The sequence below is a fragment of the Achroia grisella genome, unplaced genomic scaffold (genome assembly GCF_030625045.1).
Source record: "Achroia grisella isolate CSIRO2021 unplaced genomic scaffold, CSIRO_AGI_Agris_v1 utg780, whole genome shotgun sequence".
NCBI lineage: Eukaryota > Metazoa > Arthropoda > Insecta > Lepidoptera > Pyralidae > Achroia > Achroia grisella.
This window is the reverse complement of record NW_026713020.1, coordinates 8,486,434-8,507,065: the sequence shown is the minus strand read 5'-3', so window position 1 is coordinate 8,507,065 and position 20,632 is coordinate 8,486,434. Positions and strand designations below refer to the sequence as shown.

At 35.4% G+C, this 20,632-nt stretch overlaps 2 protein-coding genes across 2 annotated transcripts in view; both read left to right on the top strand.

Moving 5' to 3' along the window:
- LOC131850932 (organic cation transporter protein-like) overlaps nucleotides 1-10,535 on the top strand; it is a 30,657-nt gene extending 20,122 nt beyond the window's left edge. Inside the window, exons 3-7 of the mRNA XM_059201348.1 lie at nucleotides 5,167-5,267; nucleotides 5,812-5,966; nucleotides 6,907-7,536; nucleotides 8,666-8,847; nucleotides 9,547-10,535. Of these exons, the coding sequence (XP_059057331.1) occupies nucleotides 5,167-5,267; nucleotides 5,812-5,966; nucleotides 6,907-7,536; nucleotides 8,666-8,847; nucleotides 9,547-9,744 (1,266 nt within the window). The 3' untranslated portion in view covers nucleotides 9,745-10,535. The remainder of the gene's footprint in view (nucleotides 1-5,166; nucleotides 5,268-5,811; nucleotides 5,967-6,906; nucleotides 7,537-8,665; nucleotides 8,848-9,546) is intronic.
- A 2,546-nt stretch (nucleotides 10,536-13,081) lies between these two features.
- The window catches only part of LOC131850923 (uncharacterized), a 51,030-nt gene continuing 43,479 nt past the window's right edge, over nucleotides 13,082-20,632 (top strand). Inside the window, exons 1-4 of the mRNA XM_059201332.1 lie at nucleotides 13,082-13,718; nucleotides 15,569-15,697; nucleotides 16,952-17,071; nucleotides 19,109-19,235. Coding sequence (XP_059057315.1) covers nucleotides 13,641-13,718; nucleotides 15,569-15,697; nucleotides 16,952-17,071; nucleotides 19,109-19,235 — 454 coding nt within the window. The 5' untranslated portion in view covers nucleotides 13,082-13,640. The remainder of the gene's footprint in view (nucleotides 13,719-15,568; nucleotides 15,698-16,951; nucleotides 17,072-19,108; nucleotides 19,236-20,632) is intronic.

Here is a 20,632-nt window from a genome sequence, read left to right as displayed (position 1 = left end):
GTATAGATCTATTGTGCTCGCCCTTCCTCAAAGTTCGCTACCTAGCCCCGTCAGGGACAAGAATTGAAGGATATTCTTAGGAGCGATGGTTTTTATCTCCTCAGGATAGAGTGTATACTTTCCAAAGGAGATATTTCGTTTATGCATGAGTGGGCTACAACCACAGAGGATGTGTAGTGGCGTTTCCTCTTCAGCTTAAAATCTGCAGATTGTGGTTGAGCTCAGACCTAAGTTTACTCGATTTAGTGTCCACATAGAGCCATAGTCTAGATGCATATATTGTTTTCACTCATTAGCAATTTTCCTGGTTACTTTCTGATTGCGGCTGCAGAATAATTTTCAGTTTTATTATATAACGGAGGTCTGTATTTTGGAGGGTACTATGGAAAATTATTAGTTGCTTTAACCTATGGACAAAATTTCATCGAGTTTAATCATTACATAGTAAAATAAAGTCGCTGTCGCTAAAATCGAAGTCTGTCTATCCCAATATATGCTTAAATCTTTAAAACTGCGCAACGGATTTTGAAGCGGTTTTTTAATAGATAGAGTAATTCAAGAGGAAGGTTTATATTTATAATACATGTACACACGTACGAATGCGGGGCGAGTAGCTAGGAAGTTATAAAAAATCATAGTAGATTAAATAATTTCTTTTTGAAAAAATGTCTCTCTACATTCTTCCTAAAATAAATGGATCACTATCAGAGTAAACATGTACAACATTTATTTGATAACAATACGAGCTAATTTCTTGTCAGTTCTTCTCATCTCGAAATCATTCCGAACTGACGGTAGATTTGACATATCATAAGAGTCTGTAATAGACATACATGAATAAAGATATTTTGACTTGACTAGTAACACATTTTGCACGGGGAGAGGTCTCGGGGCCTCAAAATTGCGAATATGTGTCAGTATATCTATTTGTCAAAACCTTTTTTTTATATATGGTGTTACGTGCGCGTTGCCGACCCTTAAGAAACCTTAATATACCCTTCTTGAAAAACCCCATGCTGTAGTCTCGTGAGAAAACCTCGACAGGAAGTTAGCAGTAGTGTAGTAGAATAGAAAGTGTAGTTCTACAATCTAGGTTTACGGGAGAATACTCCTCTGAAACCGCACTGAAATTTGTTAAATTAATTATGGTTGAATATTGACCACTGGTTGACCACTAGCTACTGTTATTAGACTACAGTGGATTATTTATGTTTGACGGACAATTGGATCGTAGTGTTTGCACTGGTAATGTCTCGTCTCGGCACATAAACGATAAGTCATTATATGTATATACTAGTTGTACCCGCGATTTCGTCCGCGTGGAATTTTGGCAAATAAAAGCTCAACTGCCATGTTGACATTTGAACACAAAAATAGTTTTTTGTATTGTGTGATTAGTTATTATGGACTATTTGTATGGGAACTCGTTGTTTGCGAAAGTTACGATGCCTTGCATGTTATAAGTCAACTACCTGCACCCGCGACTACGTCCGCGTGGAATTTAACTTTATTTTACTAAAATAAAAGTAGCTTAAGTTACTCCTTATTACATCAGCTACCTGCCAATAAAAGTCCCATCAAAATCGGTCCAGCCATTTCACAGATTAGCCGGAACAAACAGACAGACAGATAAAAATTGTAAAAAATGTTATTTTGCTGTATGTACCGTGTTTATATTCATATGCATGTAGTAAAAAACGGTTATTTCAATATTACAAACAGACACTCCAATTTTATTTATATGTATATGTATATGTACGTGTAGGGAGACACGTACTTCACTCAGATAAAGAACAATAACTATTTAACTCGTTCTTATTATAAGTACATTATAAAACTAGCAGTTTCACGCGATTTCGTAAGCATGTATTAAAACAAATGAAATTTTTAAATAAAGTATCGTAAGTTACTCCCGAAAGTCCCGTGAAAATCGGTCCAGCTGTTTAAAAGATTAGCAAGGACAAACAGGCAGAATGAAGAGGATTTTGGTTTTCTGAGTTTTCTTTTATAAAGTCAATTTGCTTTTGTTTGTTGTAACTTAATTGTTACTTACTTGTTAGATAGCTAAGCACGCGGTTTCACCCCCTTTAAATTTCAATAAAAAATATAGCCAATATGTTATTCTGATGCATAAGCTATATTACTGTAAAGTTTCGTATTGTGCGTAGCGATTTCTATATTGATTATCGCATGCCTCTTACTTGTTATACTGTAATTATTTATATAAAAAAAAACATCTATTCAAAAGAGCAACACACAAGTTTCTTCCTCATTCTTCTAGTGATGAAACTGCATTCCGAATAAGTGGTAGAATCAAAATATGACTATTCAAAAGTGCTTGTAATGAGTTTATTTGAATATAGATTATTTCTGTTTCTATTTCATCAAAATCCGTTCAGTAGTTTTTGCGTAAAAGAGTAATAAACATCCATATTTACAAACTTTTGCGTTTATAATATTACTAAGATTAAGATTAGCGTGTATCGGAAATAATTTCTTAACTTGCTTCTGGATAGAAGATATCATGGAGTCCAAATTGAAGTGCTCTACAATATACATTAGAAATAGAAATAGAAATAGAAATAATCTTTATTATTCAAATAAACTTAATACAAGCACTTTTGAATAGTCACATTTTGTTATTCTACCACTCATTCGGAATGCAGATTCATCACAAGAAGAATGAGCGAGAAACTTCTGTGTTGCTCTATTAAATAGATGTTGTTTTAAATAGATTTACATTAACAAGGATTAGGCATGCGACAATCAACATAGAAACCGCTACGCACTTAATCTCTATTCAATCAGATTACATTTTTAGCGCTATGAATTTTAAGTTAGATATTTTTTACAAAAACATTATTATCATTTATAAATTCTTCAACTTTATAATAAGCTTTTTTACAAAGAAAATATTTTATAATACATTTGAATTTTTATTTTCTGGCAAATCGAGTACAGACTCTGGTAGTTTGTTGTAAAACCTTACGCAATTTCCATAAAACGAATTACTAACTTTCGTCAAACGGTACTTGGGTAAAACTAGTTTGTTGATGAGTTACCTTACCTAATAGCAGGACGTGGTCCTACTAATTTGAGAGGGGCGGTAGTTTCCTGCAATTAAACAATCTCCTCACAGTTAATAAGAGGTCATTGTCTACAATTGCTTCTATTTCATAGTCTTCTTAATTTTATATGTGATATCTTATTTCTTCTATTTAGCATATCGTCCGTTTCAATTTTACTGGATTTATAAACATCATTTGAACCAAGACTAGGTTTTAGTCAAGATCTATACTTCTATCTTTTAAAAACTATCTACTTAATGGATTTTTATGAAACCTTACAGTAACATAGTTTATGCATCAAAATAACACAAGGGCTATATTTTATATTGAAATTTAACGCGAGCGAAACCTCAGGGCACAGTAGTAGTAGTACCTCATAAAAATAATAAAAGTCGGCTTAGTATATAAATAATAATAATCTCAGGACAATTCACACAGCGCCATCTAGACCCAAGTTAAGCTAGCTAAAGCTTGAGTTATGGGTACTAGATAACTGATACAAGTACATAGATATTTTTTTTTTCTTAAATACATACATATTATACATAGAAAACACTCAGACGGATACAAACACTCATGAATACAAATGTTTGTGCCGTGCGAGGAGTCGAACCCGCGACCATCGGAAGTAAGGCGGTGTGTTAACTTCTAGACCATCGCGGCCGTCTATTATAATCCCTAGTCCCTAGTATGTATTTACAAAAACAAAAATCTATGTATATGTATCAGTTATCTAGTACCCATAACACAAGCTTTAGCTAGCTTAACTTGGGCCTAGATGGCGCTGTGTGAATTGTCCTGAGATTATTATTATTCACAAAAAATGTAACTATGTTTGTATTTATATCACATTTATACACAAACTTAACTTGACACTAGATGGCGCTGTGTAATTTTTTTTTTATTTTTTATACTACAATGGTCCCAATCAATCAATCCTTAGATATTATTATTATCAGTCTATTGGGATGAAAATAGCTATCAGATGAGCAAAATTTTGCTTGTGATCGTCAGTAAACTGTGTCAGATGTCAGGGTTACTGAATGAGGTCATGAGAGAGGCGGCGTCAGATGCTGCAGGCGCGGTCCATTGCACACATTGTAATCATCACTAGCTGTATACGCGACTTCGTCCGCGAGATTAAAACCTTTTCAATCAGTTAAATTTAATTATTTTAAGCTAATTTAATTAAAGGAGATGAATCACTTTAAAATCTAATTTAGATCTAATAACTTTCGGTTGAGTCTTGTATATTTCTAATTTTAATCTTTGTATAGTCTTATATAGACTCGCGACTTCGTCCGCGTGGAATATAACTTTATTTTTCTAAAATTAAGATAGCTTAAGTTACTCCTTATTACATCAGCTACCTGCTTATAAAAGTCCCGTCAAAATCGGTCTATCCATTTCAGAGATTAGCCGGAACAATCAGACAGACAGACAAAATTATAAAAAATGTTATTTTGGTGTATGTACCATATGCATATCATATGCATGTAGTAAAAACGGTTATTTCAATATTACAAACAGACACTCACAATTTTATTTATATATATAGATGTAACGCGTCGCTGGCTGTGGCTTAAATCCACGAGGTCTCGTGTCACGGTGCAGTTGAACAGAAAAATATAGTTTTTATATATGTATATATCTATATAAATCTATTGATTGATTTATTACCAACATATAACAAATAATACAATTTTACAAATAAAACACAAAATAAAAAATCTATACATATAAATAAAATTGGAGTGTCTGTTTGTAATATTGAAATAACCGTTTTTTACTACATGCATATGAATGTAAATACAGTATATACACCAAAATAATACTTTTTACAATTTTTGTGTCTGTCTGTTTGTTCCGGCTAATCTCTTAAATGGTTGGACCGATTTTGACGGAACTTTTTTTGGCAGGTAGCTGATGTAATAAGGAGTAACTTGGGCTACTTTCATTTTAGAAAAATAAAGTTAAATTCCACGCGGACGAAGTCACGAGTACAGCTAGTATAAATATAGAAAGAAATCCATTTAGATAATGATTTGTATTGATATTTGTGACGGTTGTGGTAACTGTGATCGTGTTTATGTTCCAGTTTAACCTGGCGTGCCAGGAGTGGAAGCGCACCCTGGTGGGCACCATACACAACATCGGGATGCTGTTCTCGTTGCCTATCTTCGGATACATCTCCGACCGGTAACTTCACATTTATACATTACACCCGCTCGACTATGGCCCATCTATTCTATAAAGGACAGGATCCTTTGTGCTTAATATCCTGCACAAAGGAAGATCAAAAATGCGACAGAATGCGCAAAAGTCATCGTAACATTCTGGGATAAAATGTAAAGTACATTTAGTTGCCGTGGAAACGAAAGTTGCTGCTCACTATTCTAATATTCATCACGTGCTATATCAAAAAAGTTTCAGTAATTTTAGTTATTTGTTTTGTGGCAAAGGGCAGGGCACTTAGCTCGTAGGATAGATGGCCGTTGGGGCACTAAAATCCTCGAGTGGCGACCACAGTCAAGGTCGCTGGTAGACGTTGGATGCGAGCAGCGCAGGACCGATCGTCGTGGAGATCTTTGGGGGAGGTCTATGTCCAGCAGTGGACGTCTTCCAGGCTGCGATGATGATGATGATGATAAAGAAATGAATCGTATACTAAATAATCGTATACTATACGTATACTTATCTACTTTACGGTAAAATTCTAATGTTTTGCCTCATAAAATTGCAGTTGGGGTCGCAAACGTGCCTTGATCCTGAGCTGCACGCTGGTCGGAGCTATCGGCTCGCTCAAGGCTTTCTCAATTTCCTATGAGATGTATGTCATTATCGAGTTCCTGGAGACACTCGCTGGTGCCAGTGCTTTCCCCGCCGCCTACATCCTCAGTAAGCATATACTTACTATTTATATTCTTAATAATTTCATTGCATGTTTTATTATGTAACTAGTTTTTGCCCGCGTTAAGAAGTATTATTATTAGGTATAGTTTTGGCTTTACAGTACTTTCATACAAACTTTCATCCTCTATTAGAGAGGGTAGAATTAATCAAAATCCTTTCTTAGCGGATGCCTATGTCATAACATCTACCTACATGCCAAATTTCAGCCCGATCCGTCCAGTGGGTTGGGCTGTGTGTTGATAGATCACTATGTCAGTCACCTTTGAGTATATATTTATGTAGATTAAAATAGCGAAGTAGTTTGCGGTGTACCTGATGGTAAGCGGAAACCGTCGTCTATGTACCTATACATGAACAGCACTACGGATACCACGCTATCATGTGACACCCGTGGTACCACTCATGCGTTGCCATTCCAGAGACTAAGATGTCATGCTTCTTATCTTGTAATTTCACTGACTAATCTGCACCTTACAACCGAAACACATTTTATAAAGCAAGCTGCTTGGCTGCAGAAACAGGTGACACGCAACACTTATTGCGTGTACTCATCTATGAAATGGTTTAAGCACTTGTTTAATTGGTCTATATTTGTTCCTTTTCATTGTAAAAAAGTTTATTATAAAATTGATGAGTTTATAAATGATAATAATGTTTTTGTAGAAAAAATGTAACTTAAAATTCATAGCGCTGACAATATAATCTATATGTTGATTGTCGTGTACTCAATCCTTGTTAATGACAAGGATTATTAAAGATTTATGAATGTGTGTTAATTTAGAAAAACAGCTATTTAAAAGAGCAACGCGCAAGTCTTTTCTTGTTCTTCTTATGATGAGTCTGCTTTCCGAATGAGTGGTATAATAAAAAATACATGACTATTCAAAATTTATTCGAATAAAGATTATTTCTATTTTTATTTCAGCAATTGAACTCCTTGGTCAAGACAAACGAGTATTGACTACAGCATTTCTGGGCATCCTGTTAGTATTAGGAGGTCTCAGCTTCGCAATGCTTGCAAAGACTTTTTCGTACTGGCGTACATTCATCCTTGTAGTGTATCCTCCATCTTTGCTATTCATCTCCTACATCTATCTACTCCCCGAGAGCATCAGATGGCTACTATCTAAAGGTTACAAAGAAGAAGCTGTACAAATAATAATGAGGGCAGCTAAGATGAATAAAGTGACATTATCAGATGAAACCATGAAACAGTTGAATGAGGAGAAGCAGAAACCGGTAGAACAGAAGAAAGAGGAGTCGGAAGAGCAAGGATTATGGATGCAGGTGCTGAAGTCTCCAATTATAATGACACGATTGGCTATTTGTTCCTGGTGGTGGATAACTTGTACGTTTGTGTTCTACGGGCTGGCCATCAACTCGGTGTCGCTGGCTGGTGACAAGTATACGAACTACATGCTGGTTGTGAGTGTGGAGGTGATTGCAGTGGTCACCAACGCGCTGGTGCTGGATAGGATTGGAAGGAAGCGGACGTTGCTGGTGGCGTACATTGTGTGCGGGCTGTCGTGCGTGGCGATAACGTTTGTTCCTAAATGTGAGTTCTTTTTATATTTATATGGGTTCGTGTCGTGTACATGACAGGATGGTAGTTCTAGCACTACTTTTAGCGTTGACTTAATTTACTTTCACAGTATTTGGAACTGTTACTTTTTCTATACGTGCTGGTACGTTTTCCAATACAATTACTGGCGCATGTAATTGAGTATGTACTCAGACGAACTAAACGTACCACCAAGTATTTTTCATAATCTGTCCAGATTTTAAAATATATAATATACTAGCTGTTCTCGCGACTTCGTCCGCGTGGAATTTTATTTTATTTTTCTATTTTTTTTTTCTAAAATATAAGTAGCCTAAGTTACTTCTTATTACATCAGCTATCTGCCAAAATGAGTCCCGTCAAAATCGGTCCAGCCATTTCAGAGATTAGCCGGAACAAACACACCGACAGACAGACAAAAATGATATAAAATGTTATTTTGGTATATGTACCATATATATATTCCTATGCAAGTAGTAAAAACGATTATTTCATTATTACAAACAATCACTCCAATTTTATTTATTGGATAGATATATTTTAGAAGGATCTTAAAAGCTGTTGATATTTCGACCTGATATATACGTCTTATTTTTCATTGACTGAGCTCAAGATATTGCATGTCTAAAACATTGTTAGACTAGATTAGGCTACACTATAATTATTGTTAGAACTAAAAGATAGTATTCATAATATTAAATTGCATAATTGTAAATTTTATAATACACCAAGACTACTCTATGTTCAGGTTTAGAAGGTACGAATTAAATGAGACATTAAAGAGTATAGTTTCGATACGATATTGAAATCTTCAAGAAAAAAGCTTATTCCTTTTTAAAAGGCCGACAACGTACTTGCAATTCCCCTGGTGTTGCGGGTGCTCATGGGCGGCGGTAATCACTTACCATCAGATGCTCGTTTGTCCCCTGTGTTATAAAAAAAATAGAGCACTAGAAGTACATGATGGGTTTGAGTGCAGTCCTGGTCATATAAACAACGACTAACCATATTTATAATACAAAAAAAAATGTGATAATAAAAACAGTAGAGAAACAAATACATTTAATAAAAAAAAAATTCCTACATAAAAAAGGATCGACAATAATGTGAACAATTTGCACAGCTCTGCCATGGCTGGTGACAACACTGTACCTGTTGGGGAAGATAGCGATTACGCAGGCGTTCAGCGGCATCTACATGTACACCTCGGAGCTGTTCCCCACGCACGCACGGCACTCGCTGCTCGGCTTCTGCTCCATGGTCGGCCGGATAGGGTCCATCGTGGCGCCGCAGATGCCTCTACTGGTAATTATTGTCTTACCATAAAAGAGTTATGAACACTGATTAGACTATTTGCTTTAGCAAATAAAACTTACTTTAAATTTGATAAGATGTTTGACGTATCGGGGATTTGAACTTAGATTCGTCACACTTGTGAACGGGAGATGTTTGGATTAAAACCACAGTTTACATTATTTCTTTTTTAAAAAAAACAATAGCATATGCTGGTGGTCTTTCTATTCTTCCAAATTTAAATTTAAAAATGAATCTGTATTATTGTAAACATATATAACATTTATTTGAAAAGAATACGAGCTGAGTTTCTTGTCAGTTCTTCTCATCTCGAAATCATTCCGAACTGAGCTTAGAGTTAGCAATATCTCTTCTATTCTATTCCTTTCTATTCATTTGCCATCCGAATCTTCCTACCACTCAACCATAAGTTACACAGAGTATAATTGTTTTTTCGTGCAAATATAATTTACAAATTTATTGTATTATTACCATCTTATGAATATTATAAACGCGAAAGTTTGCGAGTATGGATGGATGTTTGTTACTCTTTCACGCAAAAACTATACAGATTTTGATGAAGCTTTACAGTAATACAGCTTATACGTCACAATAACACATAGGCTATAATTTAAGAAGATATTAGATAAATTGGGTGAAATATAATAAGTGTAATGTAGGGTCAGCTGGTTTATAAAAAAACTCTTGCAGGCGATCTACGTGGATTGGCTGCCATCAGTGCTGTTCGGCGGTGCTGCACTCGTGGCCGGCGGTCTGATGCTGACCACGCCAGAGACGCTGAACACGAGGTTACCTGACACCATAAAGGAAGCGGAGCAGATTGCGAGCCGCAAGATTACACCCGCCGGCGTCACAGAAGACATACAAATGAATAATTCTAGGCTATAGATATAAATTTCATATTTATTTTGTAAGACGATTGGTCACAGCTAAAATTTGTCATAGAAAAACCCTTCTGCTATTGCAAATCTCGCCATTTCCTGGGAAACTTAACAGGCCTTAGGTAAATGCGATTTTAGAGAATTTACCTCCAGCTAATGCTCAGATTGTGGTAGAACTTAAGAAATTGCAAAACTTAATACGCATTGTGATAAGGTTTCTTAAGAGTCGGTAACTCGTAAGTGATTCGGTTGTTTTAGGCGTTCATAGACTATGGTAACCGTTTACCATCGAATTACTCGTATGCTTGTTTGTAACAAATTTTTTCTTTTGAAAATTTTAATTCCTTCATAATATTGCTATTTACTGTGACCTCTACACATTTACACTACAACTTTTTTGAAACATGTACTGTTTCTTATTCATGATCCTCTGCTGAGTTATGATCAGTAATGCTCCAGTAGAAACATGAAGGCGGTACTTTCACAATGTGCATACATTAATTTTGGTTCAATACAGAATATTTCTACCATACTCTTCATACTATAGAAATTACTTATGTAAGGACAAAAGACTGATAGTACTCACTAGTAAACATGTGACAAATCTAAACTGTGATCAAATGTATAACAGATATAGGTACGTAGCTATAGATGACGTTACGAATTTTAATTTATATGAATCTGAACGTGTCACTTCTTGTCTTGGTGTTTCAATAGCTATTAATTTGAACAGAGTTTGTTTACATCAACAGCAAACTAAAATGAGTTGACATACACGTAAAATTAGTGCAATTACGATATATATAACAACTCAAAGGTGACTGACGTAGTGATCTATCAACGCACAGCCAACCACTGGACGGATCGGGCTGAAATTTGGCATGCAAGTAGATATTATAATGTAGGCATCCGCTAAGAAAGGATTTTGATAAATTCCACCCCTAAGGGGATAAATTAACGCGAGCTAAGCTGCGGGCAAAAGCTAGTCTATTTATATGACTATATGTGGTAAAATACTTATTTATTAGCCAATAATTATGACCAATTGATAGGTTTTTTATTGAGATGTTTGAGCTGTTACTCTTTGTTTTAGAGCTGTAGCTCTGTGACCTATAGAAATCTATTGTGCTCGCTCAGAGTTCGTTACCTAGGTCCGTCAGGGACAAGAATTGAAATATATTCTTAGGACCTTTTTTTTTGTTTCGGACTACTCTAATGCTGTTGGCCGCAGCTGGCCTTTACAACGTCACCGGACGTTAGGGGGGTGCAGATGGCACTCCAAGCCAAGGAAGGACTTATGAAGCGGCTGAAGGCCAACTCCTGCCTGACTGATACGACTTTAGTCTGACACCACTAGGGGTTCGAACCTCGACTCAGGCCGTCGTAATATCGATCCCCGTTTGAATTGGACGGGGGATCGATCGGAGGGGGTTCTTAGGAGCGATGGTTTTTATCTCCTCAGGATAGTGTGTACTTTCCATTACAAAACAGGACTATAGAGGGCTAAGGTAGGGTTGCCAATACCAAATTTAAAAAACTAGCATTTGGAGTTTTTATTTTATGTATGATAATGAAATGGTGCACCCGCCTGCGCTAACGGTTTACGCTGGCGGGGCACCAGTGGAGGATGATAAGATGAACATGAGGTCAGGTCAGTTAGCCCATCGTGACAAATTCACCAGGAATTCATCACGATGGTTTCCAGGGGGAACCACGTGGAGGTCAACCGGACATTGCTAGTAATGAGGTCATGAATCCACATTAGTTAGTGAGTTGAAAAAACCAGGACAATTTAGTTTAAAACCAGGACTCAGTAATATACTTGTTACAATTATATTATTATATAATGTCAATAGGCTAAATTAAAATTCAAGTAATGATAATAATCAGTCTTTAATACTTAAAAGTAATTTAAAAAAACTCTACAATTCGAGCAGGCATTGTAAAAATGACGCGAGAATGATGAAATTACATGATCTTATTTAGAGGGTTTTAAAAACCCAGAACGCTGTTTAAAAACTATCCAGGACACCCCAGGACACTACAAAAACTAGGATATGTCCTGGGAAAACAGGACAGTTGGCAACTCTAGGCTAAGGTCAATTTTATATAGTAAGTCAATTATATAATATATTTACACTTTATAAGTGTAAATCTGTGATTCGTATCCGTATCATTACACAGTATAAAATAAAGTCGCTGTAGCTGTCTGTCCGTCCCAACGGCAGATCCAGCTTTGGTGCCAGGAGGGGGTCACATAGTCGTGGTCAAGTCAAGAACTTATAATTTAATTTTGATAACAATAGATACAATTAAAAAGTAGGTATTTTATTAATGTACGTAATTTTATAAACTGTACTTTAAAATATTAATAAAATCTGTATGGCGACAAAATATATAAATAAAATCATTATGTTCAATTAGTGGTCCACCTAAGTCCTGGGCTCAGGGGGGGGACATGAGTCCCCATGACCCCTGCATCCGCCGTTGGTCCGTCCAAATGTACGAAAAACGGTTATTTATATTACAAAATTTCCAATTTTATTTATATGTATAGATAATTTATTATTATATATTATATTTAATTTCATATATTATTCCACAAGATACAATCGATGTTATTATTTAAACCTAAAATTAATTACATTAATACAGATAATAATAAAAAAAAAAAAAACATAAAAAAAAAAAAAAACACCTAAAAGTTAATTGGTATGATTGTCCCGTATCGTACCCGGCTTAAAGGTATATTTAATTAATTATATCAGCCTATATAAATCAATCATAGTGCCGTATAAATATAGATAAATATAGTGCAATGAATTCCATGTCCAATTGTATTTAATATAATAAATAAAGCAAAATGATGTTTAATTATAAGTATTTCAATGCATTATGCAAACAACAATTATTGTTGTAAATTAATAAAATAAACGTATCTTTTATAAGTGTTGTTTTAGTGTAAATAAAAGAGTTTTTTTATGAATGATACCATTATCATCCGCAAAAAAAACACTTAGCACAGGCACCCGCCAGATTAGCCGGAACAAACAGACAGACAGACAGACAAAAATTGTAAAAAATGTTATTTTGATGTAAGTACCGTATTTATATTCATGTGCATGTAGTAAAAAACGGTTATTTTAATATTACTGCATATAAATACAGGCCTATATTATACGCTAACACTCATATAATCATGAATGGAATAACTCGATCCGACCCAAATAAACCTATTCGTGTTTGATCGTAAAACTCAGTGTTGGCGGATTCTCTGTTCCCAATTTATCCCGCAGTAACATCGGTGTCGGCCGCTGATATGTACCTACGAGCGCACGCGCCACGCCCGCACGAAAATCTAGTTTTAGAATTATTATAAATATTTATTATGAATCTTTAATAACCTGAAAATCAGTCGTTTCATACGATGATAAGCGTATAAAGTGATTTTATTGATGACTGATCATCAGTGAGGATTGGATGTAATATAAACATAGGATTTAGTGGCGTTACAAGTGATTACGAATGAAATTGATGATGCAAATAAATTGGGTTGTTGTAAAACATGTTGTCTGTAGTTTATTGACGCGTGTGAATTTAGTGTTACACTATCTGTATGGAATTTAACTTTATTTTTCTAAAATAAAAGTAGCCTATGTTACTCCTTATTATATCAGCTACCTGCCAAAAAAAGTCCCATCCAAATTGGTCCAGCCATTTCAGAGATTAGCCGGAACAAACAGAGAGACAGACAAAAATTGTAAAATAAATATTTTGGTGTATATACTGTATTTATATTCATATGCATGTAGTAAAAAACGATTATTTCAATATTACAGACACTCCAATTTTATTTATATGTATATGTATGTTTTATGATATTGTTAGTGGGTAGTTGTAACAATGTCGCGAAGGGAGGGTCGCATTGAGCGGCCGGAGTACCCTGTGACACCCCTACCACCGCCCAGCAAATGTGCAAAGGTAATCTATTGAAATATTAATAATAATAATAATAAAAAGGCACCCAAGAAATTCGAGAATACAAAATGTATAAAAAAAATAACCTCAGTACAATTCATCGCCACAGCGCCATCTAGACCCAAGTTAAGCTAGCTAAAGCTTGCGTTATTGGTACTAGATAACTGATACAAATACATAGATATTTTTTTTCGTAAATACATATTATACATAGAAAACACCCAGACCGATACAAACAATCATACTCATGAATACAAATGTTTGTGCCGTGCGAGGAATCGAACCCGCGACCATCGGAAGAAAGGCAGTCTGTTAAACTGCTAGACTCTCGTTAGTCTTTAAAACAAATACAATTAAAAAAAATTCCAGACTTTAGACTGTCACAAGGAATAATTTGGATATTTAAACACAATTTATTTACAATGTAAGTTTCCTTGTGAGCTGTAAAATATAGATACTATTATTATAAGATTATATGTAACTGAAATAATGTTGATATATTTCAAACAGAAAAAGATATAGTGTACGTTTTATACACTAATAACAAAATCTCACTCTTTTTTTAAATGTAATATACATTTAAAAACAGACAAAGAAATCCATATGATTATTTATGATTCGAGAGAACTGACATGAAACTCAGCTCGTATTCTTTTCAAATAAATGTTGTACATGTTTACAATAATACAGATTCATTTGTATATATATACACATTTGCGCGTCGCACCTTTATATATTACTATATACATATGTTTTTTTTCTATTATTTGATATAGAAAAATATTATATTTACAGTACTATTCCTCTTTTATTTGATTTACTATTGATACGTATAATTGACGACCTCGGTGGTCTCACTAGACCACCGAGGTCGTGGTGGTGGTCTAGCACACCGCTTTACGACCGATGGTCGCGGGTTCGATTCCTCGCACGGCACAAACATTTGTATTCATGAGTATGATTGTTTGTATCGGTCTGGGTGTTTTCTATGTATATAATGTATTTACGAAAAAAATATCTATGTATTTGTATCAGTTATCTAGTACCAATAACACAAGCTTTAGCTAGCTTAACTTGGGTCTAGATGGCGCTGTGTGAATTGTGCTGAGAAAAAAAAAATATAAATTGTTACTGAATAAATAAATATCAAATACTATTCCTTCTAAAAACAGTCTCATCGTAATTGTATTTATCAGCTTAATATATATACAGTCCTTTGCTCACATCTATAGGTTTTTTTTTATAATACAAGGGACAAACGAGCATGCGGCTCACCTGATGGTAAATGATTATCGCCGCCCATGAGCACCCGCAATACCAGGGGAATTGCCAGTACGTTGTCGGCCTTTTAAAAAAGAATAAGCTCTGTTCTTGAAGGTTTCAATATCGTATCGGTTCGGAAATACCATTGCTGGAAGGTGATGCCACAATGTGGTTGTGCGCAGCACAAAGTTTCTAAAAACTGCACTGTGGAGGACCGCCATTCAACCAGATGATCAGGATGGTATTTCAGTTTCTGGCGGGTGGCACGGTGGTGAAACTCAGCAGCTGGTATTAATCCGAACAATTCCTAAGAACACTCCCCGTAATATATGCGGTAGAAAATGCACAGAGATGCAATATCTCGCCGCAAAGCCAATGGGTCGAGTCCGTCACATAGACGTTGATTACCAATGATTCTGGCTGCTCGGTTCTGAATGCGGCCAAATGGAAGTCGCTGGTAATGTCAATTTTTTGTTATTCAAATTCAAATTCAAAAATCATTTATTCATGTAGGACATTTTAGCCGCCTATGAACGTAAAATTTTTTATGTTGTAATTTTTTCCCTACCGGTTACATAAATGTGATATAGGTGCTGTACTACACATGGAAGCTGTGCTCGGTGGTGTTCTCGCACTTCGTGATGATCAGCCTGGTGGTGGCTTACTGTATCCTCGGAGCTGTCACCTTCGAGCGTCTGGAGGCGCAGCACGAGCGGGAGGTATGGCCTACTTTATACATATTATACTTATTAACTACCTGTAACCGCGACTTTGTCCGCGTGAAATTTAACTTTATTTTTCTAAAATAAATGTAGCCTAAGTTACTCCTTATCACATCAGCTATCAGTCAAAAATAGTCTCGTCAAAATCCAGAAAGAGATTAGGTGGAAAAATGGTTATTTCAATATTACAAACAGACACTCCAATGTCATTTATATGTATAGATAAATAAATTTTTACCTACTTTGAAAATTCATTATAACTTCCAATTACTTGCGTATTTTTTCTTATTTTTATACTGTCTTATATTGTTTTACGAATCAATAAAATATATGTCCTTTTATGGACGAAAATCGTAAAAACACAAGTATGTTTTGTATTAGTATTTATATAATTTTAATGTCTTCCTTTCCCTTTTTTTTCTTTTTATACTGTCTTGTATTGTTTAATGACGAATTAATAAAATATATGTCTCTTTTATGGAGATAATCGCCCTTGTACATTACTTTTATTTTATTACTGCTATTTTTTTTTCCTGTGTGTGTACAATAAAGAATAATAAGATGTTTTCACGATTTCGTCCAAAAAAGGACGGAAAATTTTAAGAAAATGATTCTAGTGCGAAATTTTGATATTTGCCTTGTCTATTGGATATAATATCATCGTGTAATTAGTTATCGTAGATATTTTTCTAAGTACGTTCGTCTGTAGAGGGGTCGAGGATATGAAACCTTTAAGGCTTTACTGATAAATTTACTAACTAATCCAAATCAGAACAAATTGAGTATAACAAATATAGGAAAATAGATAAAATAAAATTGTTATTATTCCACAATTCATAACATAGTGGGTTTTTTTAGTTGTAAGTAGGTGGGTAATTTTCATGAAATTCCGAAATCCGGAAATAAAAAAACTGTTAAATAATATTGAATTTAATTTGCATTTATATTTATGGATATCATAGTACTGATGTGTAGATAGAAATAGAAATAATCTTTATTCAAATAAAATGTGTAGATTGTCAGGAAATTGGTAACCGATGCATGTTTCTTAGATTTTTAATAAAACTCAAAGGACACGAATTTCGACTTTTTTTTTAGAATTACCCAAGACCCTAGTAAAACTAGGAACTAGTAAGAGAAAAAATCGTATTTCTAAACGATATATAAACGTATGGATTCTATAGTTGTATGTTTTACATCTTTCGATGGTGTACGTAATGATATGTTAACGAACTAATGTAACTGATTCAGGTGAAGATGAACATATCCCAGATTCGTAGCAACACCACGCAGAGCATATGGGTGATGACGCGCAATGTGCCCCTCCTCAACCAGACCAACTGGACCTCCGACGTGGTGGACATGCTAAAGGTAACACCAACCAGGGTGACCCGCACAATGTTTTAAATACAGAACTTGTTTTTAATCGTCTTTTATAAATTTGGTTTTATTTTTTGTCACTAGATGGCGTTGTTTAATTGTTACAACGCGCTATGTTTTCGTTTTTCAGTAACTTATAAGCTGCAGCAATTTGGTAGTTATATACCAATATCGCGCATTCAACCGGGTGCCTGCGCGCGCCCGTGCGCTCCACACCGGCGCCCCGGGGCGCTCCTCCGATCAACCCCCCGTCCAATTCAAACGGGGATCGAAATTACGACGGCCTGAGCCGAGGTTCGAACCCCTAGCGGTGCCCTCAAACTAAAGTCGTATCCGTCAGGCGGGAGTTGGCCTTCAGCCGCTCCATAAGTCCTTCCTTGGTTTGGAGTGCCATCTGTACTCGCTCCCTAACGTCCGGTGAAGCTGTAAAGGCCAGCTGCGGCTACAGCATTAGAGTAGTCCGAAAAAAAAACTAATTATATATCCTCCGATCGATCCATTATCCAATCTAACTGGGATATGAATTAGGACGGTCCGAGCCGTAGTTCGAACCTCTAGCGGTGCCTTCAGACTAAAGTAAATCCAATCTAAACTGTGATCAAAATTACAAAGGCCTGAGCCGTGGCTCGAACCTCCAACTAAAGTCGTATGCGTTAGGCGGGAGTTCCGCGGGTTTGGACTGCCATCTGCACGCCCCCTATCGTCCGTTGAAGTTGTAAAGGCCAGCTGCGGCCAACGGCATAAGAGTAGTCCGAAAAGAAAACTAATTGTATATACTTCGAACAATCCCCCGTCCAATTCAAACGGTGTTCAAAATTACAAAGGCCTGAGCCGTGGTTCGAGCCCCCAACGGTGCTCTCAGACTAAAGTCGTTTCCGTCAGGCGAGAGTTGGCCCTCAGCCGCTCCATAAGTCCTTCCTTTGGTTTGGAGTGCCATCTGTACTCGCCCCCTATCGTCCGGTGAAGCTGTAAAGGTAGGCTGCGGAAAATAGCAATAGGATGGTTCGAAAAAAAATGTGCTTGTGTACATATTAATAACATAATTGTAGTAATTCTGGGTGGTCTAGTGGTCTAGCACACCGCTTTACGTCCGATGGTTGCTAGTTCGATTCCTCGCACGGCACAAACATTTGTATTCATGAGTATGATTGTTTGTGTCGGTCTGGGTGTTTCCTATGTATATTATGTATGTATTTACGAAAAACTATCTATGTATTTGTATCAGTTATCTAGTACTCATAACACAAGCTTTAGCTGGCTTAACTTGGGTCTAGATGGCGTTGGATCTATGTATATATTATATAGTAATTGCGATCTCTTTACACTTTTTTAAAGGATTAAATAGTGATTTATTTCATGTGATGTAAAAGTGTATTTTTGAAGCACCAGCAACAGTACAACTTGTAAAAGAACTCAAATTCAAAATATCTTTATTCATGTAGGTCTATTATAGATACTTATTATATGTTAAATCTACCGTCAGTACGGAATGATTTCGAGATGAGAAGAACTGACAAGAAACTCAGCTCGTATTCTTTTCAAATAAATGTTGTACATGTTTACAATATCACAGATTCATTTAAATTCAAAACTGGAGAAGAAGAGTTGATTTTTATACCTTTTTAATAGTTGTTTACATTTATCTATCAGGATGGTATTGTTAAAGTGCTCCCAATATTTCGACGCTGTTATTCACACGTTTCGACTTGTAAATAAATGTAAACTCACAGGATTATTTAAAAGAGCAACACACAAGTTTCTTGCTCGTTCTTCTTGTGATGAGACAGCTTTCCGAACGAGTGGTAGATAAAAAATAAATTGTTGTATTTAAAAGTGCTTAAATTAAGTTTATTTGAATAAATGATTTTCTATTCTATTCTATTCTATTCTATGCACTTAACTATATTAGCTTAAACAATGGCAAATATCTCGTTTATATAATGTGTCTAAAGGAGAACAGTTGGTTTTGAATATTTGAAAAAATATGTAAATAATAATAAGTTTAACAATAAATTATGGTATTGTCAGGACTTCGAGAATGCGATCCTGTTGGAGATGAAAGTCCGCGGGTGGGACGGCAACGAGAGCACCGACCACATCCAGTGGACCTTCACCGGAGCGCTGTTCTACTCCATCATCGTCATCACCACTATAGGTCAGTGAACAGAATTGCTATAATTATATTGCATTGGTTATATGCCTATAATGGGACCTTTTTTTAGGAAATTATCCTATCCTAATGGTTGGATATTAACTTTTCTAAAAGCAGACTTATTTCAATTACCTATTAACTACAATTTATTTGTAAGTTTATTGATAACTAGCTGTTCTCGCAACTTCGTCTGCGTGGAATTTAACTTTATTTTTCTAAAATAAAAGTAGCCTAAAGAATTAAAAATTATTTTTATTCGTCTTAATTCATCCGTTCCATTAGGTACTGATAGGTTCAAACTAATACATTTACATCCTGCATCATCCCTTATTTTATCCCCATGGGGGTTGAATTTATCAAAATCCTATTTAAGCGAACGTCTTCATCATAGTATCTTTAATTTCAGTTCAATCAGTCGAAAATCTAAGAAGATTTATACAAACTTTCATCCCCTATTTTATCTCCTTAGGGGTGGAATTTATTAAAATCCTTTCTTAGGGGATGCCTACGTCATAGTAACTTTATGCATGCAAAGTCGCAGCCCGATCGGTTTAAAAATTGACAAAGGTAGAATTAATCAAAATCCTTTCTTAGCCTACGTCATAACATCTGCCTGCATGACAAATTTCAGCCCGATCCGTCCAGTGGTTTGGGTTGTGCGTTGATAGATCACTATGTCAGTCACCTTTGAGTTATATATATTTAGATTATATGATTCTTCGGTAAACATTTCACATTAGTGAATTTACAGTCGATTGGATCGATTCAATCAAATGAAACGCCTGATTACTTGGATACCTTTATTACGTTTTAAAAACGCACCTAAGTATTGGATCTATTATTATATCGTTGGACTCAGATTTTCAATTAACATGGGCCTATAAGTACACATGAAATATAAATTAAGAAGTGACAAGAAACTTGCAAAGTACATTGCACTGAATAAAATATTTTTCTTTCTTTCTTTCTTTCAAAGTCATAATAAATACACATAATTGAAGGTTGCCATCTTCCATCACTTGGATCAGGAAAGGAAAAAAAGTTGCTTATTGTGCAGGTTGAATAATTGCTACCTGAGATTCTTGTACCTGACATTATCCATCGTAAGATTTATCTAAATATCAAAATACCAAGAACTTATTATTAGGTCCATAAAGCTCTTTCAGCGCCGTAAATCTGCCAGATATTTGTAAAAATAAAACATTGCAAAGAAACGAATCCACTACAAAAAATGAAGAATAGCGCATGCCTGGCACTGAGCCAATGACAATAACTCGAGTTAAATGAGATAGTAATATATTTTATTCTTGCATGTTAATGTGTAAGGATAAAATATATGCACTATATAAAATTTTTGTGTCAAAATATTAGTTGACATACTTCTCTGAAACGACTCGATC